This window comes from Zonotrichia leucophrys, chromosome 3 (assembly GCF_028769735.1).
Source record: "Zonotrichia leucophrys gambelii isolate GWCS_2022_RI chromosome 3, RI_Zleu_2.0, whole genome shotgun sequence".
In the NCBI taxonomy this organism is placed as follows: domain Eukaryota; kingdom Metazoa; phylum Chordata; class Aves; order Passeriformes; family Passerellidae; genus Zonotrichia; species Zonotrichia leucophrys.
The window spans coordinates 58,312,468-58,340,362 of NC_088172.1; the positions used below are offsets into that span (position 1 = coordinate 58,312,468).

The 27,895-nt window shown below is 41.5% G+C and overlaps 1 protein-coding gene across 5 annotated transcripts in view; it reads left to right on the forward strand.

The window, feature by feature from the left end:
• GRM1 (glutamate metabotropic receptor 1) overlaps nucleotides 1-17,410 on the forward strand; it is a 182,613-nt gene extending 165,203 nt beyond the window's left edge. For 2 of the 5 annotated variants that reach the window (XM_064708401.1, XM_064708402.1), the window contains exon 9: nucleotides 13,614-17,410. In XM_064708401.1, the coding sequence (XP_064564471.1) occupies nucleotides 13,614-14,445 (832 nt within the window). In that variant the 3' untranslated portion in view covers nucleotides 14,446-17,410. Of the gene's footprint in view, nucleotides 1-2,994; nucleotides 3,076-13,613 lie in introns of all 5 variants that reach the window. The other 3 variants (XM_064708404.1, XM_064708406.1, XM_064708403.1) reach the window with 3 other exon arrangements.
• The last annotated feature ends 10,485 nt before the right edge of the window (nucleotides 17,411-27,895 follow it).

A 27,895-nucleotide genomic window follows, 5' to 3' on the forward strand; every position in this document is an offset into this window, starting at 1 on the left:
GATTGAGCAGAGGGGATAATTCCAGAGCAGAAGGTGAATGTTTCTAGTTTCACAGCTGCACAGATATAAAACATTGAAGATAGGAATTTAAACTTCCTATAATCCTGACACAGCTGTTTGCCTCGTGGGATGATTCATTTACACTTAAGAGGAAAAATGGTGGCAAGACTGACTCTTCCCTCTGATGCTTTATATTCCTCACTGCAGATTTCAACAGGCTTGTTACCTACCCTGTTCTGAATGACTAGCCAGAAGCATTTTTCTGCTTCAAAGAACATAAAGTAAAGCAATTAAGCCACTTCTTTCAGGAATCCTCTGCACTGCCACCCTGCTTCCTCTGCCAGACTCCCTTTTATTGCACCCAGGGGTTCCTTATAAAGCAACTCAGACACTTTCATGATGGCATGCCAGCTCCTTGTTCAAATGCACAGAAGATCCATCCTGCCTCTGGGCTCAGGATACAGATAACTACTCAGCAGGAATTACCCTTGAGAAGGCTGCCCCCAAAATGACTCATTAATCCTCATATTGTAAAGATGGGCAGAGTATCTAATGTTTTATAACCACAGAAATATATGTGAAGTGCTGTTACTGCCTTCAAGGCTAGGAGAAAGAGGCAGGGATACATTGCCATCGTTAAAAATAAAAGAAAAAATGTAAAGGTATAGAGGTCTGGGCATTAATTCTGAATCACAGCTCTATAATATTAGCACACACTACTAGGAAGATAAAAGAAAGCCTACAAGGATACTTCTTATTCAATGCATCAAAAGTGTTTATTAATATTTACACAGTTGACATTGACTTGATAATTGGAAAATAATTCACTGAAATATTATCAACACATGTACTACATTTCCCATTTTATAAATCCAAATTTCACTATAAATTCAAATTCTACTGAAGCATGAACCCTAAGATTTAGGTGATTTCTGCTAGGTATATGCTGTGTATAACCATGTGGGAATCACCCTTGACCTTGATCAAAAGTCAGACCACTGCTTTGATGGAGCCTGGCAGCATTTTAACAACAACAATGCAAACCAATTTCCAGAATGCAAACCTGGCCAGGCATCTGGGGGTTGCAAACTCTACTAGATGCAATGTCTGTGTCTGATTTTGGCTGAGCAGCACAACTGCAATCCCAGTAAGAGAGGAGTTTGTGATATTTTGAACATGTTTTGAGGCATTTTGAACTGCTTGAGGAAGCAGGCTTCTTTCTTCCTTTCACTTAGGAGGATTTCATAACAAGACCAAGAAATGCCCAAAGCCTGGAGAGCAAACTGCTCTGAGCTCACTACAGGGATATAGATGAGTCAGAAGTAGCACAAAGGGGGTGCAGCTAAGTAACCCATAAGTGACAGCAAATGGCAGCAGCTCAGGAATGATGGCGCCAAAGCCTGTTGACTCAGAGAGATCCAAGTTCCAAGCCATGTTGTGAAACAAAACCTTTTCCATGGTCCTAGCAGGGCTGTCTGTAGCTGTGTGCCCTCCATTGAGTGCATAGCAACACATGTGTGTGAAACACAATTAGCTCTGGGTTTTTTTCTCAGATAATCAACTGTGTGTCACTACTTGTTTTGTAAAATCAGCTCCTGTGACTGAACAAAAAGCACAGGACGTAGAAAGCTCTTATTCTCTCAACTGATTAAAAAAATGGAAGACTGTAGAAATGCTGAATATTCTGTCTAATCAGAAGCCTAATAATCCCTGTGCCTTTAATAGGGTGGAGGAGAGAGCATGCTAGATAAGTTTCTAGTCATGATCACATTTAAATTTTCAAATCTCAGTGATTCCATTACAACCTGGTAAGGAATTAAATTTTTCTAGAGGCTTCAAAGTAATCAGGTTGGCAAAATTGCTCAGCAGAATGTCTTATTTGTGTTTTATTCATAATAGTTCAGAAGTCATCTCAAGGCATCTACTGCTCCCAAATGGGTATGCATGTGTTCTGTGTACATCATGCTGTGCTCCTGTGCTTTTCCTACATGGTGAGAGGAATGGCTTGTTGGGCTCATGTGCTGAGTATGTAATACGTGCACAGACCATCCATGAATCTGTCATTTGGAGGTACACAGAAGTCTGCCAAGCATGCACTATGACTGTTTGATGGGGAGAAATGCTGAATTTCTATTTGCATTTTATTTGCAATACAATGATTATTTTATTTTAATTTTTTTTTTCAGAAATTCAGTGATACATTTCATGTGCAAAAATACCTGAGAGTTTTGTCAAAGCACGTGCTTGTGTGTATATTATTTTTATTGATACTGGGGAAGACAAATGAGAATCTGCATCTGCTTGACAGGGCAAGGAAGAAAAGAAAAATTAAATGGAAATCATCCTATATTAACAGCCCAAACTGCAATCTGCAATTCTATATTGAATTACCATTGCAGATAGACTGCTTAGGAGACTATTCATTTTGTGTCTACCTCAATAAAGCCAATGCTTCCTTTAAAAAAAAAAGAAGAACAGCAGTGAAATCACATAAAATGAAAGCTAGTGACTATTCAGCCAGAGTTTCAAAGTAAAAGAAACATTTAAAAAAGCATATTAGGAGAAGAGAGACAAAGGAAAAAGCAGCAGCTGAGTATATATTAAAAACTCCACCAGCAAAAACGTCTGGTGATTCTTTTGTAAATAAGATGTGAGGGGCAGATGCTCCTTTTTTCATCATTTCATCCTATGTTGAGAATACCAGGGGAGAAGTTCCTCTGACAGCTAGATACACAGCAGCCCTTGCCATCTGGTATGAAAAGTGCATCAAGGCTCAGCACAGGAAGCAGAATGAACACCATGGAAATCTATTTTAACCAGTATTGTGCTGGAGCCAAGGAAATATAGCTATGTGGAGGTTGAGGTGACAAGAGGATGAAAAATGGGAAATCCACAGACATAGGTCAGGGACAAGCACCTATTGAGTGGTATAGCCACCATGTGTGCACATGTGTATAGCCACTCACTGGGTGTGTTTTTCTTTTCAATCTTCAGGAAGAGGCAGCCAGAGTTCTCGCCCACCAGCCAGTGTCCGTCGGCACATGTGCAGCTTTGAAAAATCCCTGCAGTGAATGTGTAAGAGAAGCTGCATGACAAAGAGTGGTTTTACCCCTTGCTTTCTTTTTCTCATTGGTTTATCATGTCTAATGATGGGACAAATGTGGTGCATGCCATTAAATATGGGAAATTTGCTTATGTCCCCTTGTTTCACACAATACTTTAAACATTGTCCAGATGTGATGAAGAGGACATTGAATAATTTTTTTGAAGATTTTACATTTATTTCTAAATGCCTACAACTTTGCAAATATGTCCTCTTTCTTGTACTAATTTTATCTTCTTTTTTCCATTCAGCCAACATTTTTCTCCTTTTTGTAGTTTTGCATAGAGATGACACTATCCTGTGTACTTTACATGGCAAGACATCTCTGCTGTGCACAGCTCTTGCTAACCCATGCTTGTTAGCAAACTGAGGCTGCAGACCCAGCTGAGGGAGCACAGAAAACATTTGTTTTGGTGGGATTTGCAGAAAACAGGGAAATCACAAAAAGGCACATGTAAATAAAACCAGCAGGATTTTGTATAGAAACAAACGGCATCTCAAAATAACAGCAGTGAATCTTTTTTCTGTTGTAATTTCTGAAAGATGTTCAGATTCTGCATTCAGCAAACAATAGCGAAGTTCTGCTCTTCAGATGCAAGAAGTGCAAATACTGCCCTCTCTGAGCAAACACAAACACGGTGCAGAAAACAAGCAAGCTGTTGCAAAAACAGAAAGACTTCACCTCATTTCTCCCAGATCTATGCTCTTTTCCATCTGATAAGCAGCAGATGTGTAACAGTCTTGCTGTCTGCCCCAGGGAAGATTGTGCAGTGACTTGGTGGAAGGATGCTCGTGATCCACTGACACAGCATTTTGGGCAGTGCTCCCCGCTGCAACCAGAGATGCTGTTGCACTGCTCTGAGTAGTGCAAAGCATTCCAGCTCTGTGTATGTCTCTGAGAGTCTATGCAATCTGTGGGCATGTAGCAACGATGTTAATTCAATCCAACCTGCCTCTCTGATTTGCAGATCAGAAGAAATCCACAAAATTCATCATACATTTGGAGCAGTTGTGATGGCTTTATGGGGCTTGTGCAGCAACCAGATTTGGCACCCTGAAAAGCAAACTGTATACAGGCAGTGTAAGGAGCAGCACAAACTATTTGTTTCTATCTTCTAGTCAGAACAGTATGCCTCTTTTTTTCTGAACTGGAACAAGTGCTGCAGATTCTCAGGGTACAGATCACCACTTGTCTGTCTGGAAATTCAAATGGGGGTCCAATGCAGGCATACTATTAGGTGGTAAAAGAAAATGCAACAACAGATTCTATTCAAAAAAGCATGAGCACTAGCTCTGAAACTACTGAGCACAGGGAAAGCTGAACCTCCTGCTTTTTGCATGAACACCCTTGGATATTTTTTTTCAGTTTTGAAAAAAAATCCTTATCTGCTCCTGAGAAACACCTCTGGTGGGACTCCAACCTGTCAATGGGTCTGGAAATACTTGTGGTAGCTGTCCAGATAAGAACATCTTCAAGAAGCAGGGGAGTTTTTCAGATCTGCTGAGCATGAAGCTTGCTGTTTTGGCTTTTCTGACTGCCTCTGCCCCTCAGGCTTCCCCCTCCCTCCAGCCAGGGCTGATGTGTTCAGAGGCCTGGCAGGGCTGCACTATGGCTCAAGGAAGGGCACGTCCTCCATCTGCAGTCTGAGCTCCCTGTGGCCACACAGCCCAGTCTGAGCAGTAGACAATTGTCCATGATATCACCAGCTGCCCATCACCACCACCTGCTCTCAAGCCTCAGTCTCATCCAACAGAACTCCAGCAATTTTTAAGTCCAGAATTTCCTTAGGAGGCCCTGCTTCATCAACCCAACATGCTGGAAATCACCACATGTGCTATGGTTTCCCTCAGCTCCCACCTACAAGCAAGTAGATGTAAACTCTTGAAACTGTCCTGTGTTTTGATGCATATTATACTTAGCATCATTTGTTTCATCAATCTTCATCTCCATTCTCTGTGCAATGCTGGAGATGGTTAGAAATGCAGAATCATCAAAATATAGAATCGTAACATTTTATTATCATATTAAACCCAGAAGCTTCAGCTTGGAGTTTCAGGGCTTTTTTCTTTTGAAGCTGCACATTTGTTACCATGGAAACTTTCGGATACACCCAAAAACCCACAGGCTTTACAGGCTGCTTTATCTACTGCAGCACATTAGGGAGAGCTGTACACTACAAACAAGAGGCCTCATGACTAAGCTTCCTGTGGCAACTTGGCTAAGTTTGCCACAGGGTTAAGCACTCAAAATGCTGGCGTGCTAAGGCAAGTCTGATGGCTCTTTAAGCCCCCTTTAAACTGTTGGGAATTTATTTTATTCTCAAGTATGCCAGAGAGTTTGACAAGTTATTGTGGAAGAATGACCTCATTGACCACTACCCCTGCAAGGGTTGCACACTTTTTGGCAGGAAATATCCAGGGCAGCAGGTTTTTCTGTTCATGAGGAATTGCTCCTTTTCTGATACATCTAGAGACTAGGAAATATTCTGACCATGCAGTATAATTTGGCCCTTTTTTAGCTTCATTTAGAGCTCTCAGTTGGGCATCTCTATGCCATGTGAAACACTTTTCAGCCTTGGTGTTAATGCCTTTGAGATGCTTGAAAAAATCCAGAATATATTTGGATATTTTAGTTTTATCTCATGCACTCTGTCCTATGTCCCCAGTGTTTTATTATTGCTGTTCACTATACAGCTTTCAGCTTGTCAATATCTTTTTGGTAAAAAATATTGTGCCCCAAATAATTTTCCATCAGAACCACAGAGGATTACAGAAAGCAAGGAAAAACCTCCAAGTGTCCTAATTACTATTAAACTGCTTTCATAGGAAAGATCTACTGATTTCTGCACCATGGTGTGGTGCTTTTCAGTGGGGAATACAAAATTCATGGGCAATTTTTGTGGTTTTATTCTATTCAAGTTCATTAATTAGTATTTCTTACTCAACAGCAGCTCCATGGCATTTCTTTTGATGTAATGTTTTTTGAAGGTTGTTGATCTTCACAGCCTCCCAGTCCTACAGATTATTTTGCCTTAGTTGCACCCACCTACACTTTTTGTAAATGAACTTAATTGTAGCATTTTCTTTGTATGTTCCTAAGCTTTCTAGGTTCCTTTGCTCAAAACATTGTACTTTTCAGTTTTCAGGTTCTATCAACTGTGCTCCCTTCTGAGCCTGTAAGAATAAATGCTTCAGGTCAGGCATTGGCATTGGCTGCACTGTCATAAACATTTATTTGAATTTGCAGCATGAAACACACCTTCAGATAACCCAAATGAGCCTCTCCGTGGATACCAGAGGACCTATGATGACTTACACCGTGTTTTCCCATGCATTAACTTTATTATCCTTAAAAAAATTACAAAAATGATTCAGGAGGATGAATTCATTCTGAATATTCAGTGGGCTTTACTTGTTAATGAGAACGAAATGAACATATTCAAAAGCTATTAACTACTAAGAGCACTTTTTAATTTCACTTTGATTTGCAGGTTTCTCATCTTCATTTCTTGAGCACTGGATGAATTTTCTTGCTGTTTCTGACAAATTGTTTATTATCCTGAACCCTGTATTATCTATTAGATTGTTTTCTCAAAGCAACACTTTAGTGGTTATTTGATTTTTTTTTCCAAAAGCACCTAATGAACACACAGGAGAGAAAAAGTTTTTCACTAATATTGGATGACTGAAATGTGACACAGCTTCTGTATTTCAGATGAGACTACAAATTTCTAGTAGTAATTATAATGAATAGTCAGACCTTCATACACATTATCAGTGTAGTAGTCTCACACCTCTGTTGAGCTAGGTAGATTTGTGATACATGCTGAACTTGTGGGACTTCAACTACACTGAAACAATGCATTGACCATTTATCTCACCATCTCCCACTCTCCCCATTTTCACAACTCTACAGAAGCTTATATACATAAAAATTATTGTTATGTCTCAAAGTAAATAAATCTACTTATTTTGGGACATTTGGCTATATCTGAGCTGTTTGATTTGGAAGTAATTCCCTACCCCTAGGGCCAGGTATGAGCCTAGCAGCAACCCACTTCTGTGGTAGCACAAATGTAAAGTGAGTGACCCCAGCCCTGTTCCAGCTTTCCCCGTCTGGGTGACCAGAGCAGAGAGGTGAGGGGGGCTGCCAACCTCTGATGCTGCCCAAGGGTCTGATCCCAACCTGGAGACCCTGTGGATGGAAACCAGAATCTCATCACAGGGTACTCAGCCTAGGCATAGCTACTGCATCCACATTACAGACTGTATAATATTAAGATTTCAATTTAAAAAAGAGAAAAATATCCCAATTATCAATAGGGTGAATATACATTATAAAGCCTATTCGCAACTCAGATAAAGTAATGCTGAACTTCTGCATTAGAGTAGCTTATGAAGGAAATTATTTGGTTACATTTATTTTACATAAACCAGTGGCCAGACAGAGAGTTGGAAAGGCAGCTCTGGACTTGAGCTCACTCACAACATCTCTAAGTATCATCAGGTTCTGCCCTGGCAAAACAGTATGACATCATCATGTTTTCCTATATTTTTTGTAGCTGTTTGCATCATACATTTAAAGCAGTGCTCTAATTAACATAGAATATGGTGTCCAATGCTCAAGGCAATTTTGTCCAAAAAAAAAAAAGAGGGAGGGGGGGATGAGGGCAGGCGGGTAAAGGGAGGAGGGGGAGCAACAAGGAAAAGTTAGTTAAGTTATTTAAATTTCCAGAAACACAAGTGGGAGGTTAAACATTGCTCTAATTATATAGCACTAGCGACAGCATTGGAGCCATGCTGTGAGAACAGTTTTAAGTTCCTCTTGTCACCAAGATAGAGATTATAGTGTAAACGAGCTAAGGCTGAAATTGGTTTGTGATTTCTCTTTTCATTTAGGTGATTATATGAGGCAAAAATCCTGAGCATACACCAGATAGGGACTATGGTTGGTGATGGCTCCCTCACTCATGAGAGAGTGCAGGGAAATTTTACCAACCCCGGTTTAAGAGATGGGTCCCTAGAACCAGTGCTCTAGAAGTTGGGCTTGCAGGCACACGCAGACCAGCACGGCTTGCTTTGCTAATGAGCAGCAGGGATGGCTGTGGCAGCTCTGAGAGTGGCTGCTCAGTGCAGGGAGGTATCACTACCCTGGATTAGAACCTGCTCACTCCCTTAATCACATTTCATGCCCCAGTGGCCTTACTGAAATGGAGACAATAACGGAAGAAACCTTGGGGACACCAGCAAAGCACCTGCAGTGTGCTGCAGTGCAGCTATTAGCCTCAAATTTTCAGCTTGTTAGCTTAGGCCCTGGGAACTGTGAGGCAGGAGCAGGACAGGGCTTTAGTCTAGCTCATTGCCACTTACCTGACTGCAGGGCTGGAGAAAGTTTGTAGTTTACTGACCGTCTCTCTCTGGGCAGGGCAGAAATTCCTCCACTGGCTTCCCTAGAATGGCATCCATCAGCAAGTGCTGTGTAGGGATGAGAAAGGTTTTGTCCAATGCACAGCTTTTGAACAGGGCATTTCTTTTTGTTCTGCACCCCACTGCCTCCAAATGCTGGTCACCTGTGTCAGTGCTCAGGGACAGCTCTGCATGTGCTATGCTCCGGAGCCAGCTGCCAATGGCTGTACCTGGGCTCTCTGAAGGGAGGAGCAGCATTTGGTCACTGGGCAGTGCCTGACACTGACCTCCTCTGGCTGCTGGTAAGACAGGTCAGGGTTTGATTCAGACTTAATTTTTCCTGACAAAATTGATAGGCTTCTCAGTTCTTGTTTTATGTTCATTCCTAAAATTTTATTGTAATAGAAGGGACTGCCAGGTTATCCCAGTGCTTCCTACTGGCTGTGGCATTTCAGTTACCACAGTGACTACAAGGAGGTAGGTTGGGCCAAAACATAGGGCTGGCAATGAAAGACAGGTGATGTTTATTATTTCTCCCATAATATTCTCCTCTTCCTCTGATTAATTACCACAGTATTTTAAAAAAACACAAACAGCCTTATATATTAAATCTTTGCTCTGTGTCTTGTCTAACACCACCAAGTTGGCTCAAATGACTGCATCACTCATCTCAGCAAGATTAAGAATCTTAATTAAGGTTCTTCCTCAGCTCACAGCCACTTGAAGAAGATAGCAGACCACAACTCTGGCATCCTGAAAGGACAAAACAGAGTATAAACCCTTTACAGATCAAGGAATGTCCCTTCCTGTTTTAACAGAAAGGGCTCTTTCACAAACACTTTGCCTGACTGCATCTGAAGCCGGGCCTGAAGCTATTTTCCAGCCTGTGGGTTCCTGGAGTTAACCTCATCAGAAAACATACTACCCTGCCTAACTATTTCATGTGCTATCAATTAGGGATTGTCATGCATAAAACATTCAAAGAAAAAAAAAAAAAAGGCGACAAAGTTTCAGGCCCACAAGACTCAAAGGTGATTTAATTCTCTATGCTTGATATCAGGTTATAACTTTTCTGGTAAAAGGATCAGAGGTCTAACTTACCTTAGACCAATGTGACAATAATTTTTCATCTCAGAAGCATTCAGCCTCTGAGATGTAAAGAAACCTTTTCTATTCAACATCTAACATAAGTCATCCTCAGAATCCTGAAGTAGGGAGAGAAGCCAACTGTTGTGGAGTACTCAGACTTGACACTACTCCAAGGAATCCGATAAGGTCAGATCCTCCAGGAACTGGCAAGAGCAGGACTCTGTTCTTGGCCTGAAATTGGACTTGGTTCTGGGGAGCTCCTGGTCACAAGGAGGAACCAGATTTTGGTCATCTGGAGATACTTAACAATGAACAGTGAGCTGTCTAACAAGTTATAGGCATGTCCTCCTGTTGGGCAGGCATTTTGGACCATTTTGAACCATAGTCTCAGACCTGGGTGCATCAGTTCTTTCAAAGAATTTCAGGAAGTATCTATCAGGATCTGAAGTTGTTTTGCAGCTTGTTTAGTGTCTAAAATAAAGAAAGAAAGCTGAAAGTGCCCCAGAGTCATACAGAGAGTATGTTATAAAGATCAATGCATGTATTAGAAGCAAAATTTTGAATTAACAAAAGTAGCAAGAGCTCTGCTTGTGAAATTGATAAAAACTCACACCAAAAATATACTTCTATTTCCCCTAAAATACAAAACACATAGATAAAGCTGTGGTGAAAATGAGAAAAAGCATCTAAATTCAAAGTATGTTCTTGCCTATAAGCAAAAAACCCCCACCCTATATGCTGATAGGACATCCAGCAATCTACCTGAACATATAGACTAGATTAGAGGATTTGGAGAAATAGTAAGTGGAGTGTTACACTGGGTATATGCAATTACAAACCTTAAGATCCCTTGAGACTCCAAGAAGTTCACTTCTGTGCAGAAAGTGTGAAGTCTAAACCCTATGAGAAATTGACAGAAGAAAGGACAGAGTTAGGAAAGATAAATGAACACATGGTGGACATGAACTGGGTAATCATCCCACTGATTAAATGAAGAAACCACCACTTGCTGCCATCTTGTCACTGTGCCAATGAACATCAATACCCTCACTGTGACCTGGCTTCGTGCTCTCTCTTGCCTTTTTGTGGAAAACCATCCCTTCTCCCATTAACCCAGGCAGATTATTTTGATCTTGCCTTCTCCAATGGATGTTTTCTTCAAAAAAGGAGATGGCAATCACTTAGCAAGTGATGACCACACAGTCAGAATTGTCATCATTGCTTTGCACAAGTGAGACAGCTCCTTCTCTCACTGAGACTCAGTTCAGGTCTCAGCTTTTCCAGACCAAACTTTGTTTTTGTCTACATGTGAATTAATGATATTCAAGATGGCTGCTCTTTGTTCCAGCATAACAAGGGCTCTTCTTGCATTTTAATGATTAACTCTTCCTGAAAGTGTCAAACTCAATGTGACCTCCTGTCAGCCATCCAGCAAGACAGAGCCCAGGTATTTCTATGGCAGTCTTGGAACTCCATCTCAAAATGTGACTCATTAACAGGCTAGCAGTGCCTGGACATAGCAACTAGAGGGAAAGAGCTGGGACAATAATCTGAGGCAAATAATCCATGGATCTTGTCAAATGGATTCCACAGAGAGGCACTGCAGCCCTAAAGCTCTTTGTTATGAGGCCATTGGAGCCATGAGCAGTAAGGTCAGGCAAGCAGAGGCAAGCAGGACCAGCTCTCCCCAAGGAGCAAGCTGCTACCAGGCAAATCTAGATGAAATGGTCAGCTCACATTTGGACATTGCAGTACCAGCACAGCTTAAGCCTGGCCATTGACCTGAGACTATGGAGAGTGCTACAGAAGAAGGAAGTAAGAGCAGAATTTGAGAGTGAGGGAGAGGGAAATGAACTAAATAGGAGTGAGAATTGAAGACAGAGGTAGTGAGCTCCTTAAAATAGCTGTGCTTGCCTTTGATGTAAAATACAAAATCTTGGAAATAAAACGAGATAGAGAAAAAACAGATGGTGTGAGGAGGGATTCAAAAGTGAGGTGATGCACCAGAACTAGATGTGAAGAAATAAATGATGCAGAAATGGACTTAGCACAAAAGGCAGAAGATAATCATAACATTTTTTAAGAAAAGCCCTTTGCAGTTATTCTAAGCTACAGTGTCAGCAAAATACAAGAGCACTTGACTTATTTTCCTGTCTACAAGAAGATACTTGTTTTGAAGTTAAAGTAGACCAAATGTGTTTCTGTGTGAAGAGTTTGCAGTTCTTGGCATGTTAAACATTACTTTAAAAAACTTTCACACCTAAGAGTTACACTCATTTGCTTATCTTTATAGCACATTAAAAAAAAAAAAAAAGTTATACCACAGCTGATTTGATCAAAACAGGAAGGGTTCTAAGCCTTCATTCTTATCTTTTCATTGATCACTATAATATGGACGTTTCCTTCTTCAGTTCGGAACATGACTTTCTTATCTCTTAGGTTAAAGCTCTAAATCAAAACAACTCCAGGTCCTACCAACTACATGCTTTGGGGAGTTATGAATTTTTTAGTTTGGCCTTTTCATATGCCCTAGTTCCCACAGAGGTGGTGAGTCACAGGTCCAGCATTTGGAGTCTGGAGTTGGAGATGAGCTTCCCAGCTTGGATCCACCTAAAATGCTTTTTTTTTCCTCCAGGAGTACTTACTGCTCGACAGAAAAATGACACATTGTCATGTATATTTCTTTTCTGTTTTGACAGATTTACAACACTAGATGTCTTGTACCAGTCTCTTCCAGCTATGACAAAGTCAGTCAATATGGGGTTTTTTTTATAAAATTCAAGTGGCAATTATTTACTCCTTAAAAAAGAGAACCATGAGAGTCTGAGCAAGGGAAGCAAAATGCTTACAACAATACTGCAATACTGTAGGGGAAACAATCTCCTCTGGTGTGTGCAGTAGCAGGAGGTGAGGCTGCTGTGCCAGCCTCCCACTCACTTTGTCTCCCATCTGCGTGGCTGTCTCAGGGTCTGAAATGTAATCCTTTGTTTGCTTCTGGACCCTGAGGGATGAAACCCCGAGATAAGAATGCTTCGCATAAATCATCTCAGAATTTCTCTCCGTCTCTAGTTTGCACCAGGATGATGTATTTTAGAATTTGTGAACAATCTCTACTGCCTGACCTGCAGTTAAACAGTTGCTTGGTCCTCTAAAGTACTGCTCAGCTCCTTATCCCACCAGCTGCTCATAAGCTGCCACTCAGCTTTGAGCGCTGCTCCCTTCAAGGGCACTGGGAAACGCAAAATCCTACAGCTCCTCAGAGTGGGACCTGACCCTCAGATCCTCACTCGGCCAAGCTGCCTAGAGTTTTGGTGGGACCCAGCCCGTATGAGGAGTCAGAGGGTTTGACTCACCATGGTCATGCTGCTGCTTGTTCCTCCTCCCACACAAACCAACTGTTTTCAGTCCCAGAATTTTAGCCTGGATTGTAAATAAACAGTCACCCGGGAAGAAGTGCATTTACCTCCCACCTGATAGAAGCCCTGGGAGTTCTTCATTTCTCTGTTAGCTAATCTGTTTCTAAGGGGAAGAGGGAATAAAAGGGAAAGGGGGGTTAGAAACAATTTATGTCTCTACTCAGTTTGCCAAAGGCTATGACTGTGGATTGTTTTTCTTCCAACAGCTTGAAAATATTTCCTATAAGCTGCAAATCAGGCTTAATTAAATCTTTTCCTGTGACCTTCTTCCTGTGTTTTTTTTCTTCTCCCTTGCAAAATGGTGAGCAAACCTAGATACCAAATGACAGCCCAAGTCCTCAAAACACAGATGGCTCTCCCAGAGCCTTTCCCGCAGGCTAGCCTTTCCAGGTTGGCGGTAGTATGGATAACCAACATCACTTTTGGATGAAAATAATAGTGTTGTTTTCTCATGTAGTATTTCTGGGAGGACATGAAAAACTGGTGGGGGGAGGCTTACTAATGAGGCAAAGCAATTAGTATTTTTGTAGGCTTGTTTGTTATACTGCCTGTGTCTTCATAATGTAAATGCAAATAAACCATCTTTATTTTATTCATAGTTCTAATGGAAAGTCTGTGTCATGGTCTGAACCAGGTGGAAGACAAGATCCAAAGGGGGAACATACGTGGCACAGACTCTCAGTGCATGTGAAGAACCAGGAGACAGGGTGCAATCAGACAGCGGTGATCAAACCCCTCACTAAAGACTGCCACGGCCAAAGTCTGACTTTTACCGACATCAGCACTAAGACTCTGTACAATGTGGTGGAGGAAGAAGACAGAGAGCCCGTTCACCTCAACCAGTCCAACAGCCCTTCCATGGTGGTGCACAGGCGGGTGGCAACGACCCCCCCGCTGCAGGCCACGGCGGAGGAAACCCAACTCTTCTTGCCTGAGCAGTCCCCCAAGACCCTGCCCCTGCAGCCACAGTCTCTCATGGACCAGCTGCAAGGAGTGGTCAACAAGTTTGCCACCGGCATCCCCGACTTCAACGCTGTGCTCCCCACTCCCGGCTCAGGGAACGGCGTGCGGCCTCCCTGCCCGCCCCCGCCACCGCAGCCGCCCCTGCAGCCCTTCCAGGTGGCTGCCTTCAGCCAGGAGCCCCTGTCTCCCCCGGCTGAGGAAGCCGAGAGTGAGAAGGTGAAGCTCATTCAGGGATATGTATATGAGAAGAGCACAGAGGAGGAGGAGGACGAGGAGCCGGCAACCAGCAAACTGACTCTCGAAGACTCTCCGGCGCTGACGCCCCCGTCCCCTTTCCGGGATTCAGTGGCTTCGGGCAGCTCCGTGCCCAGCTCCCCTGTGTCGGAGTCGGTGCTCTGCACACCCCCAGATGTGACCTACGCCACTGTCATCCTGAGGGATTATAAGCAAAGCTCGTCCACCCTGTAGATGCTGCAAGAGACAAGACAGGAAGGACTTTGGCAGCTGCCCACTGGGAGGACTTGCGGAGACAAGCCTCCCAGGGCTGCGGGAGAGAGAGCAGAGAACAAAGTGACAAATGACAGGGCAAAATTTTCATCCTGCACTTAAATAACTAAAATGAAACAAAAAGAAAATAAAAAAATCCATTCTGAGGGCTCAAGATTCTCTATCTGTTGAAAATAAATGTACTTTGGGAAAATGTTAGGAAACCACAACAAAGCACAAACTAAAGGAACAACTTCTAATAGCAAAAAAAAAAAAAAAAAAAGAATAAACACGCAGGAAAAAAAATATAATCACACTTAGTCACACCCTTTCTTGGCAATGCTTGAAAAGGACTCTGGGGAGTGCGACCTGGAGAAGTCATTAGCGCACCTCATGACTGCCGTCTGTCTGCTATGGGAGTAACACACCTGGGAGCCAGAAGGGCAGAGTGTGGTGCAGGGGAACAAAGCTACTTGTATATGAGACATATATGCATAAATACCTTTTTCCTGGTTTCTACAGGTGGTATAACTGTGGAACTTTATACAGGTGGTATAACTGTGTAACTTTATTTTGGGTAGAGGAGATGAGATAATGTGAAAGCACATGGCTCTTACTGACTCCCACCTGAACGATTTTGTTCTTCATACTAGGCTGCTTTTTGGGGGATTTGGGCTTCTTTTAATGCTGATTGTGAACAGAGCAAGAAATATGATCAAGTTAAGACTCAAGAGGTTTCCGAAGAAAGCCTTGCCATAGTACTTGTAACATGATAAGGACTTAGAAAAACTGCCCTTTTGTAAAAGGTTGCAAACCACGTGGCTAAACTGTTACACAACATTTCCTGTAGCAGAACAATATTTATTGACTATCTTTTCATAAAACAATGTATTTTGCCATGCCATTGCATCATTCCTTTGTGTTACTTTGGAAACAAATGCATTGAGAAATAACTGTTTACTTAGAGCAACAACTGTTAGTCTGGAGGAAGGGCAATTCCACGCCGGGGGTTTCGGAGCCTCCAGGCAGCAGAGTGAGCGTACGCTTGTGTATCTGTATGCGTGGGTACGGTGTGTGTGAAGAGTAATGTCCAATAACTACCACTGGAAGATTGTCTTATATACTATGAATATTTTTATGTTTAAATCATGTTTTTATATCGCATTGGTACAAATATTCGATAGATCTTTGAAGGTTTGTATGCTGTGCTAACACATCCTTTTTTCATATAAAGCTGAGACAGTCGTTACCCTTATAACAGGGTGCTTTGTTTTGCAGATATTTTATGAAGTAGATATATGATATTAATAACCAGTGCATTGAGAACTTGTTATTTTACGTGTTTTGCAGCAAGTGTGGCTAACCAAAAAAAACCAAAACCCAACAAAAAGAAATCTGTTTTTGAACTCTTGCAGGTGAGAGACAGGAAAAGTAAACCAACTATTTCACTGCTTCAGATAATTTAAAATGAAATCATGTCAGGACAGGAAATTTCATCAGTGCTTAATGTGTGCATAAATTCCCAGATTTTGCTACTGATAATTCTTTAAAACCCTTTATGATGTTTAGTTGCCTGTTCTTTTCTTATGCATTCACTTCTTGTGTTTAGTATACAATATAGCTTAAAGGTCACTTCCAGGCATTTGTAGTTCTGTTATTTATTCCTCTTTCTCCTCTATCTTTCATGCGTTTCCTAGAGATGGCCCTAATCTAAAGCTCCCTAATGACTGGCATGATAAAAGTCCAGGTCTAATTGCTGTGGTCTGAACATAATTATAATGATGATTACCTATTTATAAATGTGCTTATTATACATTCACAGATCAGGATTTTAGCTGCTATGATCTTTGCTAATGCTGCTGAATTCAGCTGAGGATGACGATCTGTCCCACAGTTCCACACTTTATTTCAAAAAATATTTTAAAGGAATGCCTTCCTGTTAATGTAGTTGCAAACCTTGATTTTAACCATGCTTCTTTTGAATATTCTACCAGAGCTTTTCTGAATTAATCATGATTCGAGTATTTTTCTTTCTTTTCACTTGAATTTTAAAAAGTCCCTCTTGTTATCAATTCATCTCTGAAGATCCGAATCTCATAGTTTTTCCCTAATTATGCAGTATTGGTTTTGGAATGTTTGGCTCATATTCAAAACCAGAGAGAGTCTTTTTTTCTCATCCTCTTTTCACAATATTTGCTCCTTCAATATTACTTGTGGCCAATTGCTATCATCATCCTCATGTGGAAAGCATGAAATGACTTTGCCCAAAGACAAGTTTTTGTCAGTATATTGATGTCTCTATAATGAATTGAAGACACCTGAGGGTTAGTTGGTTGATTTTTTGTTCTGCTTGGGGCTTTTAGGGGGATATTTTCTGTTGCTGTTTCTTTTATTTAAAATGCTGATTACTCCTTAAAGCAGTGAGAAAAATGCCGTCTTTGTTGATCACTGCACTGGCAATGAATTCTGTCTGCTAACAATTGTAGTATAAGATCTGCTGTGCTGTTTCCAAAAACACACATTGTCAGTAGCACAGATACTAAGAAGCCAGTCTTTGAAGATCTGAGAGAGATAAGAAAAAGAAATACAGCAGATTTGTATAGACAAGGAGATGGCAATGTGGCAAGGTACTATACTGTTTTCATATCTGTCTGCTTTGAACATATTAAGCACTGATTTTATTACTGCAATGTAATTATATCATGAGTAAGAGTTTTCTTGAAATTCAGTATATTAACTTTTAGTTTGTAATTGTTAAAACTGGAAACATACACATACGTAAATATATCTAAAGAGCAAGAACTCACCTTGTGTATGCAGCTGTATGAGCTACAAAGCTTTCTGTAGAAGTTCTTTCTTTTGGTCTGTCAAATGCTTGATGAAAACTGCCTTTTTGTCAAAATGATCTTGAAAATGCTGTAAAATAAATATTTTCTATTTATTATTTAAAAATAGAATGCCACAATTTTTAATTTGTTTGTTTCTTGAGTAGGAAATAGTGATATATAGTAGTTCATTGTTCCAGGGTTTTCAGCATCATGAATAAGAGACAGTGGGATATTTAAATGGAGGTAGGTATTGATTAAATTGTGTCATGAAGGTGAGATGGTGGAGGGTTGGAGGACTTTTGCTTAGGTAATAATCCTCAGTGTTTTGGCTTCCTAATAAAATTCAGAAGCACAGTAACTATGCATTCAGGCAGACAAGTAGTAGAAGAGAATTCAATAGGAAATGACAGAAAATTTTGTTTCCCAAGGACATGGGAAAACACCAGCCCTTCTCTGAAAATTGTCTTTGAGATGTCTGCTTCTCCCATCAGGGAAATTGCAATATGCTTTCTTGACAGCTATAAATGATAGGCATTGATCCACCCTGGCATTTTGTGTCCTACCTTTACTGCTTCTGGACAGAGCAAAGTACTGGGACTCCTGACTCCTGCTCTGCAACTCGCAGACACTGTGACTTTTTGGTGTCTTCTGAACTACTCTGTGTCTCAGCAAGATGCTTTTTTGGAGTGCTGCTGGGTTTTTCAGAAACAAGTGGCACTAAACATAGAAAACCTAGATCTTTGATCTTTACACTTGTGAATAGGCTTGTGGCTCCTTTGTTTGGATCTGGCCTTGCAAGGGCCCATCTCTGAGGAGTCAGTCCACCTACAGCTACTGCAATGCAGGAGTACAGACAGTGACATTTCATTCTGTGGTAAGTGCCAAAAGTTTGGTCTCTTTGTTCATAGAGGTTTTCTCTTTTTTTATCCCTTTTTCTTTTTGTTTTCAAAATCTTTTCTGTCTATGTCTTTGTAAGTGTTCTGCTGACCAAGTGTATTCAGTTACAAAATCATCCTCAGAGAAACACAGCACTTACTCACCTCCAGAGCACCCAGTGCAATGCTGCACAAGCTGCTGAAAAAAACATTTAGAGCAATTTTTCACTGGTTAAATGGATGGCTGGACCAGAACCACAGAGCAGCAAAGCACACTTGAGATTTACTCTCCATCCTTCTGTCAAGGACAGAGTGTTGGCAGCTCCACCAGCCCAGCCCATGCCCCTCCACCCAACCTCTGCTCAATAACTTGGGTCTCCAGATGGTGTCAGGTACACTTTGCACAGAGTAAGTGGCTACCAAAAGAAAATGGCAGTGGAAATTTGGCCCCTGGGCTTGTATTCATCACTCTTTAGACAAAAACGGGAACAGGTTGCTAATATCTATTCTACACAAGGTCTGAGTGACTGTTAAAAATGCTTCTTATATGGGAGTGGGAAAAGTGTGGGTTTGCAGATTGCATTGTTGTGGTCGTTTTTTTTTCCCAAATAAATGAGTCACTAGACACTTGGCAAGTATCTGTCTGCAAATCATTGGGAAGGAGAAGCAGACACTGTAGCCTATTTTTATCTGTGTAAGATTCCCAACAGGGATATTAGCAAAGAAGAAGATCAGGAATGCCACACTGCCAAGTGCGTGGTACTATCACAGGCCCCATATCTGGACCTGGACTCAAATTTTGGCAAACCCTGCAAGTTCCCAAGCAGAGATGGTAGAAGAGAGCAGGAGTGACTGGTTGCCATTTCCAGTACTACAGGTAAATTGTATCCTACTAAAAAAACAAGCAAACTATTCTTTGCCTTTAATTCAACTTCCAGATCTCAGTAAATCACACAAAACAGGACTGCTCCCCCAAGAGAGCAGGTCACTCTTTGGCACCAAGCAAGAGCATTTGTTTTCTACTTGGTTTCACTGTGGGCGTAAGCAATGTATCTCTACAGAAGTAAAATATCGTTGTGAGTTGTGGGTTTCCATAACCAAAAGGCCTCTAGGTAGGTGGAGAAGCAGCTGGCACAGATACCAGTGCAGACAGATAAGAGTTTAGGAGTGGTATGTATCTATGACATTTAATCCACCCACCTTATTTATTGCACACCGTGCAATGTGTAGGTGGCATAAGATCCATTCCCCCACCTACGCCACGGTATGGTGTGTGGGACTCCTACCTCCCCGTGCTGCTCTGAGGCTGAACCAGGAACAGATCTGCAAGACTTCCCTCCTGGAAAGATGGTGTGCCTGGAGGACTGGCTGAGGGCAGGCCAGTCTCTGGTCAGGTCTCTGCTTTCCCAACATAGGGTATCTTTGCAATGCACCAAGAGTGTATTTTCCTTGCAAATGTCACCTAGAGACAGGGAATTTCAGTGCCTTGGAATGCCTTGAAATAAGTCAATAGTTTAAAAGGAGCTGTTTCCCAGCTGCCCTACAGCAGCCCATAGTGAGGTGTCCCCCACAGCTGAAGAGACTGTCAGTCCCACAGCCATAATCCAGGTTGGGATGGTCCGTTGCTCGCCGCATGCCCAGCAGCCCGTGCTGCCCAATGTCATTGCTGCACGTACAGCCGTGAGCAGGGGCCTGGAGGGAGCCTCACGCTGCTGCTCCCTGAGCTGCTGGCACTCAGAGGTCTGAGTGGCACTGAGAGCCCACTGTGGCCTTCACTGCTCCCAGTGACACAGGGAAAGTGATGGAGCAAAAGAAAGGCAGCAGCTTGGCTTGATCTCCCTCACAAGAAAGGCAGGACTGTGCCGTGGAGCCAGCAGCGTGTCCCTTATGGCTTCTGACAAAGTCCTGACAGCTCCTGTGATTTGCATCTCAACAGACATAAGGAGCTGGCTCTTCATTCTTTAGCTACTCTTGTTAGGTAACACTATAATAGACAAACTGCAAAATTATCAAGGCAAAATGCTTAAATACCACCACTGGGAGTGATGTCTCTCATGGAAGCTGAATCTGAGCAATGTTTTCAAAAATGTATCGTATAGGAGTTTTTTAATATATCTTTTAGACTTGAAAATGCACTGACAAATCAATGTCTTTTTATTTGGGGAAGGAAGCAAGAATGAGTGTGTTTTCCTGGGATGTGTTATACATGTTTTGTGTGAACACTAAACAGAACAATTAAACTGTATTTTAATTTGGCAGGCACCTTGGTAATTATTCCAATTTTTTGCTGCTATGTTTGTTTTTTTTTTTTGGGGGGGGGGAGGAGTTGGATTGTTTTTTTTTTTTTTTTTTTTTTTTGCTTAAAAATAATGCCTAGAATACTTAGCAAGGTTATTAACTGTGCCAGGATTTTCATGGGCATCTGTGTGATGCTAATTTAGAAACTGAAGCCTCTCAGTGCCAAGATCCTCAATGTGTGTGAATCAGCGTTAAGTCCTGAATTATGTCATTTTCGCTGAGAAGCTGGCTGAGTACCTGTGCTGTTAACTTTTGAGTTTCTTCAAGATTCATTTCCCACCCCAAGCTCCATTTTGCAGTTGTGAGGATGTTGTTCTTATCTCTGTTTTTGAGGCTGCTGTTGCTCGTTGTTCTTATCATTTGATGCGATGCCTTTGCACCAGCCTTGGCACAATTACAGGGGCAAGTGCCCATCAGGCTGCAGCTCCCCAACAGCGCCAAGAGATTTTCCTTTTGAGTTCCATTTCCCTTTTTGAGAGGTGGCTATGCTGCATGCCCTCCAATGTGGTTTTTGTGCTCTTCTGGGGCAGTCTGGCACAAGTCACACTGTTGGGCATGAATGTGGTGCATCACAGCCTGGCCCTCAGCTCTGTCCCCAGCTCAGCTCTTGATTCTTTCAATGACTTCAGGATGTGCATTTACTCAAGGGTATTTCAAAGCTGCATAAGGGAATTGGGTTGCAATTTACAACACAAGTGAAAAGTGAGCTTAAAAACCTTTAGATATGTTTAAAAACTCAGCCGGTCCTTCATTTCAAATCAGGCCTGGACACAGGAGAAGGGTGTATAAATAAAAGAAAATTTTCACAGTCCTTTTACAATCTTTCTCACCTTGATCTCAATGCCAGTTTACTCCTGCTCATTCTTATTCAGCCTCTTTTTATAACATACATGGCATAACTGTGGAAGTGGCACCATGCAGTTCAATAATTTTGAATCATTTTCCATATTTACAGTTACCTCATGATCAGTGTTAAAGGAAGATTTGTGATGTCTGTGAAAGCTTAAGGAATAAAAAAGAGCACACAATGAGAAGGCACAACAGTAACATCAGCTGGGGCAAGCTTAGATGCTGCAGCCATAAAAATCATCAAATAAGACAACAGTCCACAACACAGTTAATCCTCAGGAGAACAGAAATGCTAGCAGGTCTAAGGAGAAATAATTTTCCCAGCAAGATCCAGGCCTTGAGTCTCAGCTCCAGAATAAAGCTGTATTGTCAGATTGCAATACCACCATTTGAAAAACACTCAGAGCCTTTTCCTTCTTAGTGCTGGGTTGGTTTGTTTAAAGTAGATATCATCATCTTCAGTGGCTGCTGCGCACAGACCTTTCCCCAGTACTTACAAAACATTCCAAGCCTTTCTCTCCTTAAAGCTGTTTTTTAAGACAGATATTATCAGCTTCAGTGCGAGGCATACCCTGTCCCTGGCAGGCTGGGCATGGGGCAGTGCTGGAAGCAGGATCAGGACCCGGGTAGCAAAAGCTTTCTTGCACAGTGTTCTCGTTTTAGACATTTGTGTTTGTGTTTCCTTTCTGCACTTAGAGCTCTCTGAGCCTCAGCACCTCTGTTCATAGCAGCATGAACAACACACAGCTGGCAAAAACAGCACAGCAAGCAGTATTTACTCTCTCTGTTGCTGGGACTTTCCCTTATCTGTGTGCTCCCTCTTCCTGCCACAAACAGCTTGTCAGCTGTGACACAAAGGGGCAAGCCTGACTGAAGAAACAGGGGAGACAAACACATTCTGTGCAAAGGCCTCTTGGGACTAAAGGCAGGGAACTCTGATTTACAGAGATCAGGCATGTCCCACAGGAGAGTCCCCACAGGCACAGGATACAAGGTGCCCACACTGTCACTGGCTGAGGATGAGAGACAAGGCACATGGAGCCCTCTCAGGCTCTTTGAGACCACAGGGAATTTTGCAGGTGCTGTTCACCAAGACAATCAAGATCTACGTGTGACCAGTTTGGGACGAAGAGCTTTGAAAAGGACAAGGATGGGAAGTTCCCCCTTGACATCCTCCTCCAAGGGACTCAGGTCACAGGGTCTGTGTGAGTGTAGGACTTCTTTCTGCTGTGTCTGGGATAGCCTACAGCCCACCAAGGCTCAGCCTCCCTCCCCCTTTAGACCCTCCTGAGCTCCGGCCCTAGCTCTTCACACTTGTTTCTCTCCTTCCACAGGGAAAGATGCCGGTAGGGAGTTGCAGGACTCTGGCTGTTTTGTTTGCTTGCTCCAGAGGTCTCTGCTGATGCATTTTCATAGGGCTTCTAAGCAAAATGCAAGCTGAAATGGGAACCAGTGTTTGTCCCTGTGGGCACGGGTGGCAGGGGGTGGTCTGCTGTCCCTGTCCTGGCTGGGAAGGGAGAGCAATGCTGCCAATTCCCAACCATGCAGGTATTGCACACAAAGCACATGATAGGAACGAAGGGAGAGGAGCTGCATGAAAGGTCTCTGTGAGTTGTTCCACTCTGATGTCCATGAAATCCTGGCTAAATAATGAAAATCCAGAGTTCTGACTGGGCTGGATGAGAGAAGTGGTGCATGCTGTCCATTAGACCTTTATACCTTGCTCCTTATGGCCCAAGCTCAGACATCCCTGTCAGCTGGGGACTCTCTCCGAGTTTGTACTCACTGTCACAGGGGCAAAGACAACAGAAGGAAAACACAGAAGAGAAGGAGCCCAATTAGGCAACAAGTGCATCTGTCAGCAAGAAGAGCTAATTCTTAAAAGAGCTATTGGACTCAATCGCTGAGATATTACAAGTTATTCTTCTACCACTGTGTTAGGCTCAGTCCAGCCAAAGGCTAGGAGTAACTCTTAGCAGAGTACCATACCATGAAATGAAAAGACTCACAGTCCTATTGTAGTAACACCATGACAAGAATTTCTCCATCCTCTGCTTTTCTGAGACAATCTGAACCCTTTAAAAAAATTTTAAGTGGTACTCTAACACCCAAGTTTCATAAGGATGGTTAATGTCAAAGGACCAAGGCAGAGGAATAAGGATCCAGGTCTTAATAAAAAAGTTACAGGATATAGTGGTAAAAATTAGTTTTCTCCTTTAATCCATATTTGAAAGTATAACTGCATCTGTAGAATTATTCAAAGGAAACATGTATTATTTCCAACCAGGAAAGGTTCACTCAAGCAGTGAAATATTAATTTTATTATTCAGTTTACTGTAATGTAAAAAATAAGCCTCCTGCAAACCAGTGAGTATATATATAAATTGTATCACATCAGCTGGGGGGCATGTTATGTCCTACCTGATCTCAAGAAGAAAAGGGAAAGGATTCTCTAGTGAGGAGTATTTTTCCAAACACACTTGGTCATGTTTTCTTCTCTACAAAAGCAGCTGCATGTAAAGATTCAGTATGCAGGCCTTCCATGTTGCCTAACATGATGTGTTCAGCTAAAGCCTGATGCTGAGTCATCCAGTCAGGCCAGTCTTGCTAACTTTTCCAAAAGCTCTCTCTCCTGCAGGGAACTCATACCTGCCATGAGTGGCTAACATGCAGTTATCAAGGTTAAGACAAAGAGTCCTCAACAGAAGGCTGGGGACTTTATTTTGAGAGGAAAGCTCTGCATAAAACCATAAAAAATTACACTTTACACCATATCTTTGCAAAATGATTGAACTACATGTGTCTTCATCATTGACAATCACATCAAGCCATGGTGAAAAGGTACTTACTGCTTTTAATTCAATAATTAAGACACATGAGTCCACCTTTCAATTGTTGATAATCACAACTTTAATTTGAAAATGGACTAAACAAATTTACCTTCCCATACTGAAACACTGAAGTTTAGTCAAGATAGATTTAAGCCTCATGAAACTCTGCATTTTCTGTCAAAATTGCCTCTGAGATTTTTTAAACTGATGGCATGGCATCTTACAGAATATGTGTTTGAGCAGCTAAGCCCCAGGTCCTTTCTGCCTCTGATATTCATGTCTTTACTCATCCCAGTACAAGACACTCCAACTCTTCAAAGGCATCTGGAAGGCTACGAGCACTCCTTTCCTAGAGCTTTGCAGAGCATAAATAGTTATGGATTTAGTCTGTCTGTAATGTAGCGTGTTTGTGTGGGATGTAGCACTGTCCTCCCCATTTGGCAGGTGAGGAGGCTGACACATCGTATACTAACACCAACATTTGCAAATATTTTCCTAAAGCTAAGCAGTAAGTTCTTATTTTGACATTTAAAGAAAAAAAAATAGCCTGTTTCAGTTCTTGCCTTCTCCTGAAATTAATGGCAGTTACAGATATTAAGCACGTATATATAAAACATGACCTGTTGGTCTCACTTCTAATGGTTTTAGGTACTCTTCTGCAAAAATGTTTCAAACTATTGCTTCAAGGCAAGGATCCTGTAGCACAAATGAGGACTGGTGGCACTGAGCAAAAAGAGAAGAGATTCCTCTCTTTCTACCCTATAGATTTTTTATCTATACTCATCTTGAAATTAAAACCTACACTAATGTCCCTTGGTATGATCTAGTTCCAGCTCTAGAATTCTGGAACAAAGCATGTCCAAAATAAGACTGATTAATATTCTGTAGTTCAGATTTCTTTTTTGACATGTCTTAGGTCAAAGACTTCAATTTTGTCACCACATAACCATCTGCCATTTACAGGATCTCTCCCTCTCTTGCAGTGCAGGGAATGTGCTCAGATAGTGAGCAGATTTCCCATGCTTTGTTGGTTTCCACCAACATTTGATGAGAAGGGGAGCAAGCTTTCTTCATTCAAATTCTTTCAAATTAATCAAACTAATTTTATGCCATAACTCTCCTGTGAGACATGGGGCTTAGTCACACAAAGATGCACATAAAACTGAGACAGAGAGAGAAGGGTCACACCATTAACTGTGGGTCCCCGTTCTGGCCAAGCTGCTTCAATTTACATAATATTATAATATTATAAGGAAGTCATAAATCAGATCACAGCTTTGCTATTTTGGTACCACATATGGCTGCCCAGAGATGGAAATAAAGCCTAATGTTTTAACTTGATGAAAGACAGTTGTCTAATGTCTTTCAATTCCCCTCTTCATTTACTACATGATTTTCACTTACCACATAATTTTCATTTACTACATGAAAGCTATTCACTCCCAAAACAAGTTAATCCTGTTACTGAATAGAAAAATAGCCCATAGGAAAATGGTGTTTGCTCCCATCTTTAAAAGCTGTCTTCACTTGTCTATAAAAAAGGAACAAAACAAGGTTATGCTTTTTAAGCATAAACTATTCATATGGGGAGCATCTTTTGACCATTTTGACCATCCTTTCCAAGCTGTGACATGGCCTGGGCTTGCACTCAGCAGCAGAGCAGCTCCAGCCTCATGGCTGCTGCTCAGAGTTTGGGCTGTGCTGATTCACTGGTCGGTCCTTGCAGCGCCTGAGCGGTGACAAGGGATCCTCTCCCCACCACAGCCCAGCCTGACAGGATGTGGGGTGCTTTTGCCAGGGAGTTTACAGCTTGTGTTGGGATCTCTGGCTCCCCCTGGGAGCAGTGCTCTGTGTCAGGTGGGGCTGCTTCCCCACTGGTCTCCTAAACTTCTCTGCTCCAGGGAGAAGGTCCCAGTCTCCACGCCAAGTACCTCATATCCCTCTGGCAGACACAGCTCAGGCCTAATCTCCATAGTCAACTCAGACTAAATTTCAGGCCTTGTTAAATTAATGTTGGATGTACTTTTTTTTTATTTTTTAAGTGACAATAGGAAGTATTTTATTTGAACATTTAAAATTTGACATTGGTAGAACTCTTGGAAAATCACAGCCCAAATACTTTAACAATGTTTCAAGCAGCTTCAAACAAAATCTTACAGCAGGAGATGCTCTAAAGCTTTAAGGTAATGCCAAGTAGCATTCCTCAGCAACACATGTTAGAGTAGACCATCAGCCAAATTCAGAAGTAAAGGAAAGCACCTTTTCTGCTGTAATTCCTGTTCAGTGGCATATATTTTTCAGTCCCAATCTACTGTCAAGCAGTCTTTTTGGATGAAAATCTAGATGCATCCATTATCCCCTGACGTTTATTGTGACAGTGTGCTATTATGATGAAAGAAAAGTTATTCATCTGGGAATCACTTGACAATATAAATGGTGCTATTTTGAGCTTTTGTTGCCACTACAATTAATCAAGAGGCAATCAGTTTGGTGGTTTGCTCTTTTCTTTTCTTTTCTTTTCTTTTCTTTTCTTTTCTTTTCTTTTCTTTTCTTTTCTTTTCTTTTCTTTTCTTTTCTTTTCTTTTCTTTTCTTTTCTTTTCTTTTCTTTTCTTTTCTTTCTTATTCTATAGTTTATTTAAGAAATCTGGCAATTTCCTTTGCTAAGTAGGGCTAGTTTTTGTATTCAGCCCCATTATAAAGCCAGTTTTTATCAATTTAGCAAGAAGGAATCTATAGCAGCCTTTAATAATGTGACATATTCAGGCTTAATGGGCAAGACATAAAATGAAGGATGCAAAAAATGCTGCAAAGACTGATAAAAAAGCACCTTTTCCCCCATAGCTAGTTACATGTGCAGGCACATCCAGCCTGTTCCACCTGACAGCATTCCCACCCATTTCCCTTTGGTTTAGTTCTGCGTGTGTGCAGTGGGGCCCTGGTATTTCATCAGACACTTTCAGTGGAAGGGACCTGCTGGGGAAGGATGTAAGAAGCCACAGAGGAGCCATAAGGTCTCTGATGTCTCTGTTTTGGTGAAATAAATGACAGATATATGAGAACACCAAAAAAGTTTACTTCATAATCTACAGTATTGGTAGGAATGCTGCTTACCTAGTGCAGATAGATGTAACAGGATATAGTAGTCTCTAATGGATCATTAAGAAATAACAAATAATTGGTATTGCCAACTTCTTCTTTTCTCACATCTAAAATAAACTCTGTGAACTTCTCTATGGCAAGGAAAAAGCCTTCTAATCTGTAATCTGAAGAGAAAGAAAAATCAAATAGTACTATGTGTCTAAAATGGAATAGAAGATATCCCATGTTCATTAAGACAGACAAGTATCTCAGTGAAGAAAAACAGTGAGAGAAAAAAGAGAAAATGTTGTAAACTCTCATTACTTAGGCAATTTCCTCATAGCTTTAGTAACACGTAAGAAGTAAGGGTCAAAACGATTTGGATATTTAAAATTTTAATTAAACATTCTATTAGCTTTAAAAAAGTAAATCTCTTCCCCCTTTCACTCACCTGAACTTAAAAGGAATGTATATATCACCCAATTAGAAAGTTAAATAAATAAATCATATGGGATTTTATGTAATTTCCAAATACACAGCAAGTGGTACTGGGGGTAATCAGGAAGAAACAGTAGATGTGGTTTTATCTGTTTGCTTGGACGCTCCTTCCCTTTTTCTCTCATTTTGTGATTCTCTCTGAATTGCATATTTTATCCTATAGATGGGGAATCT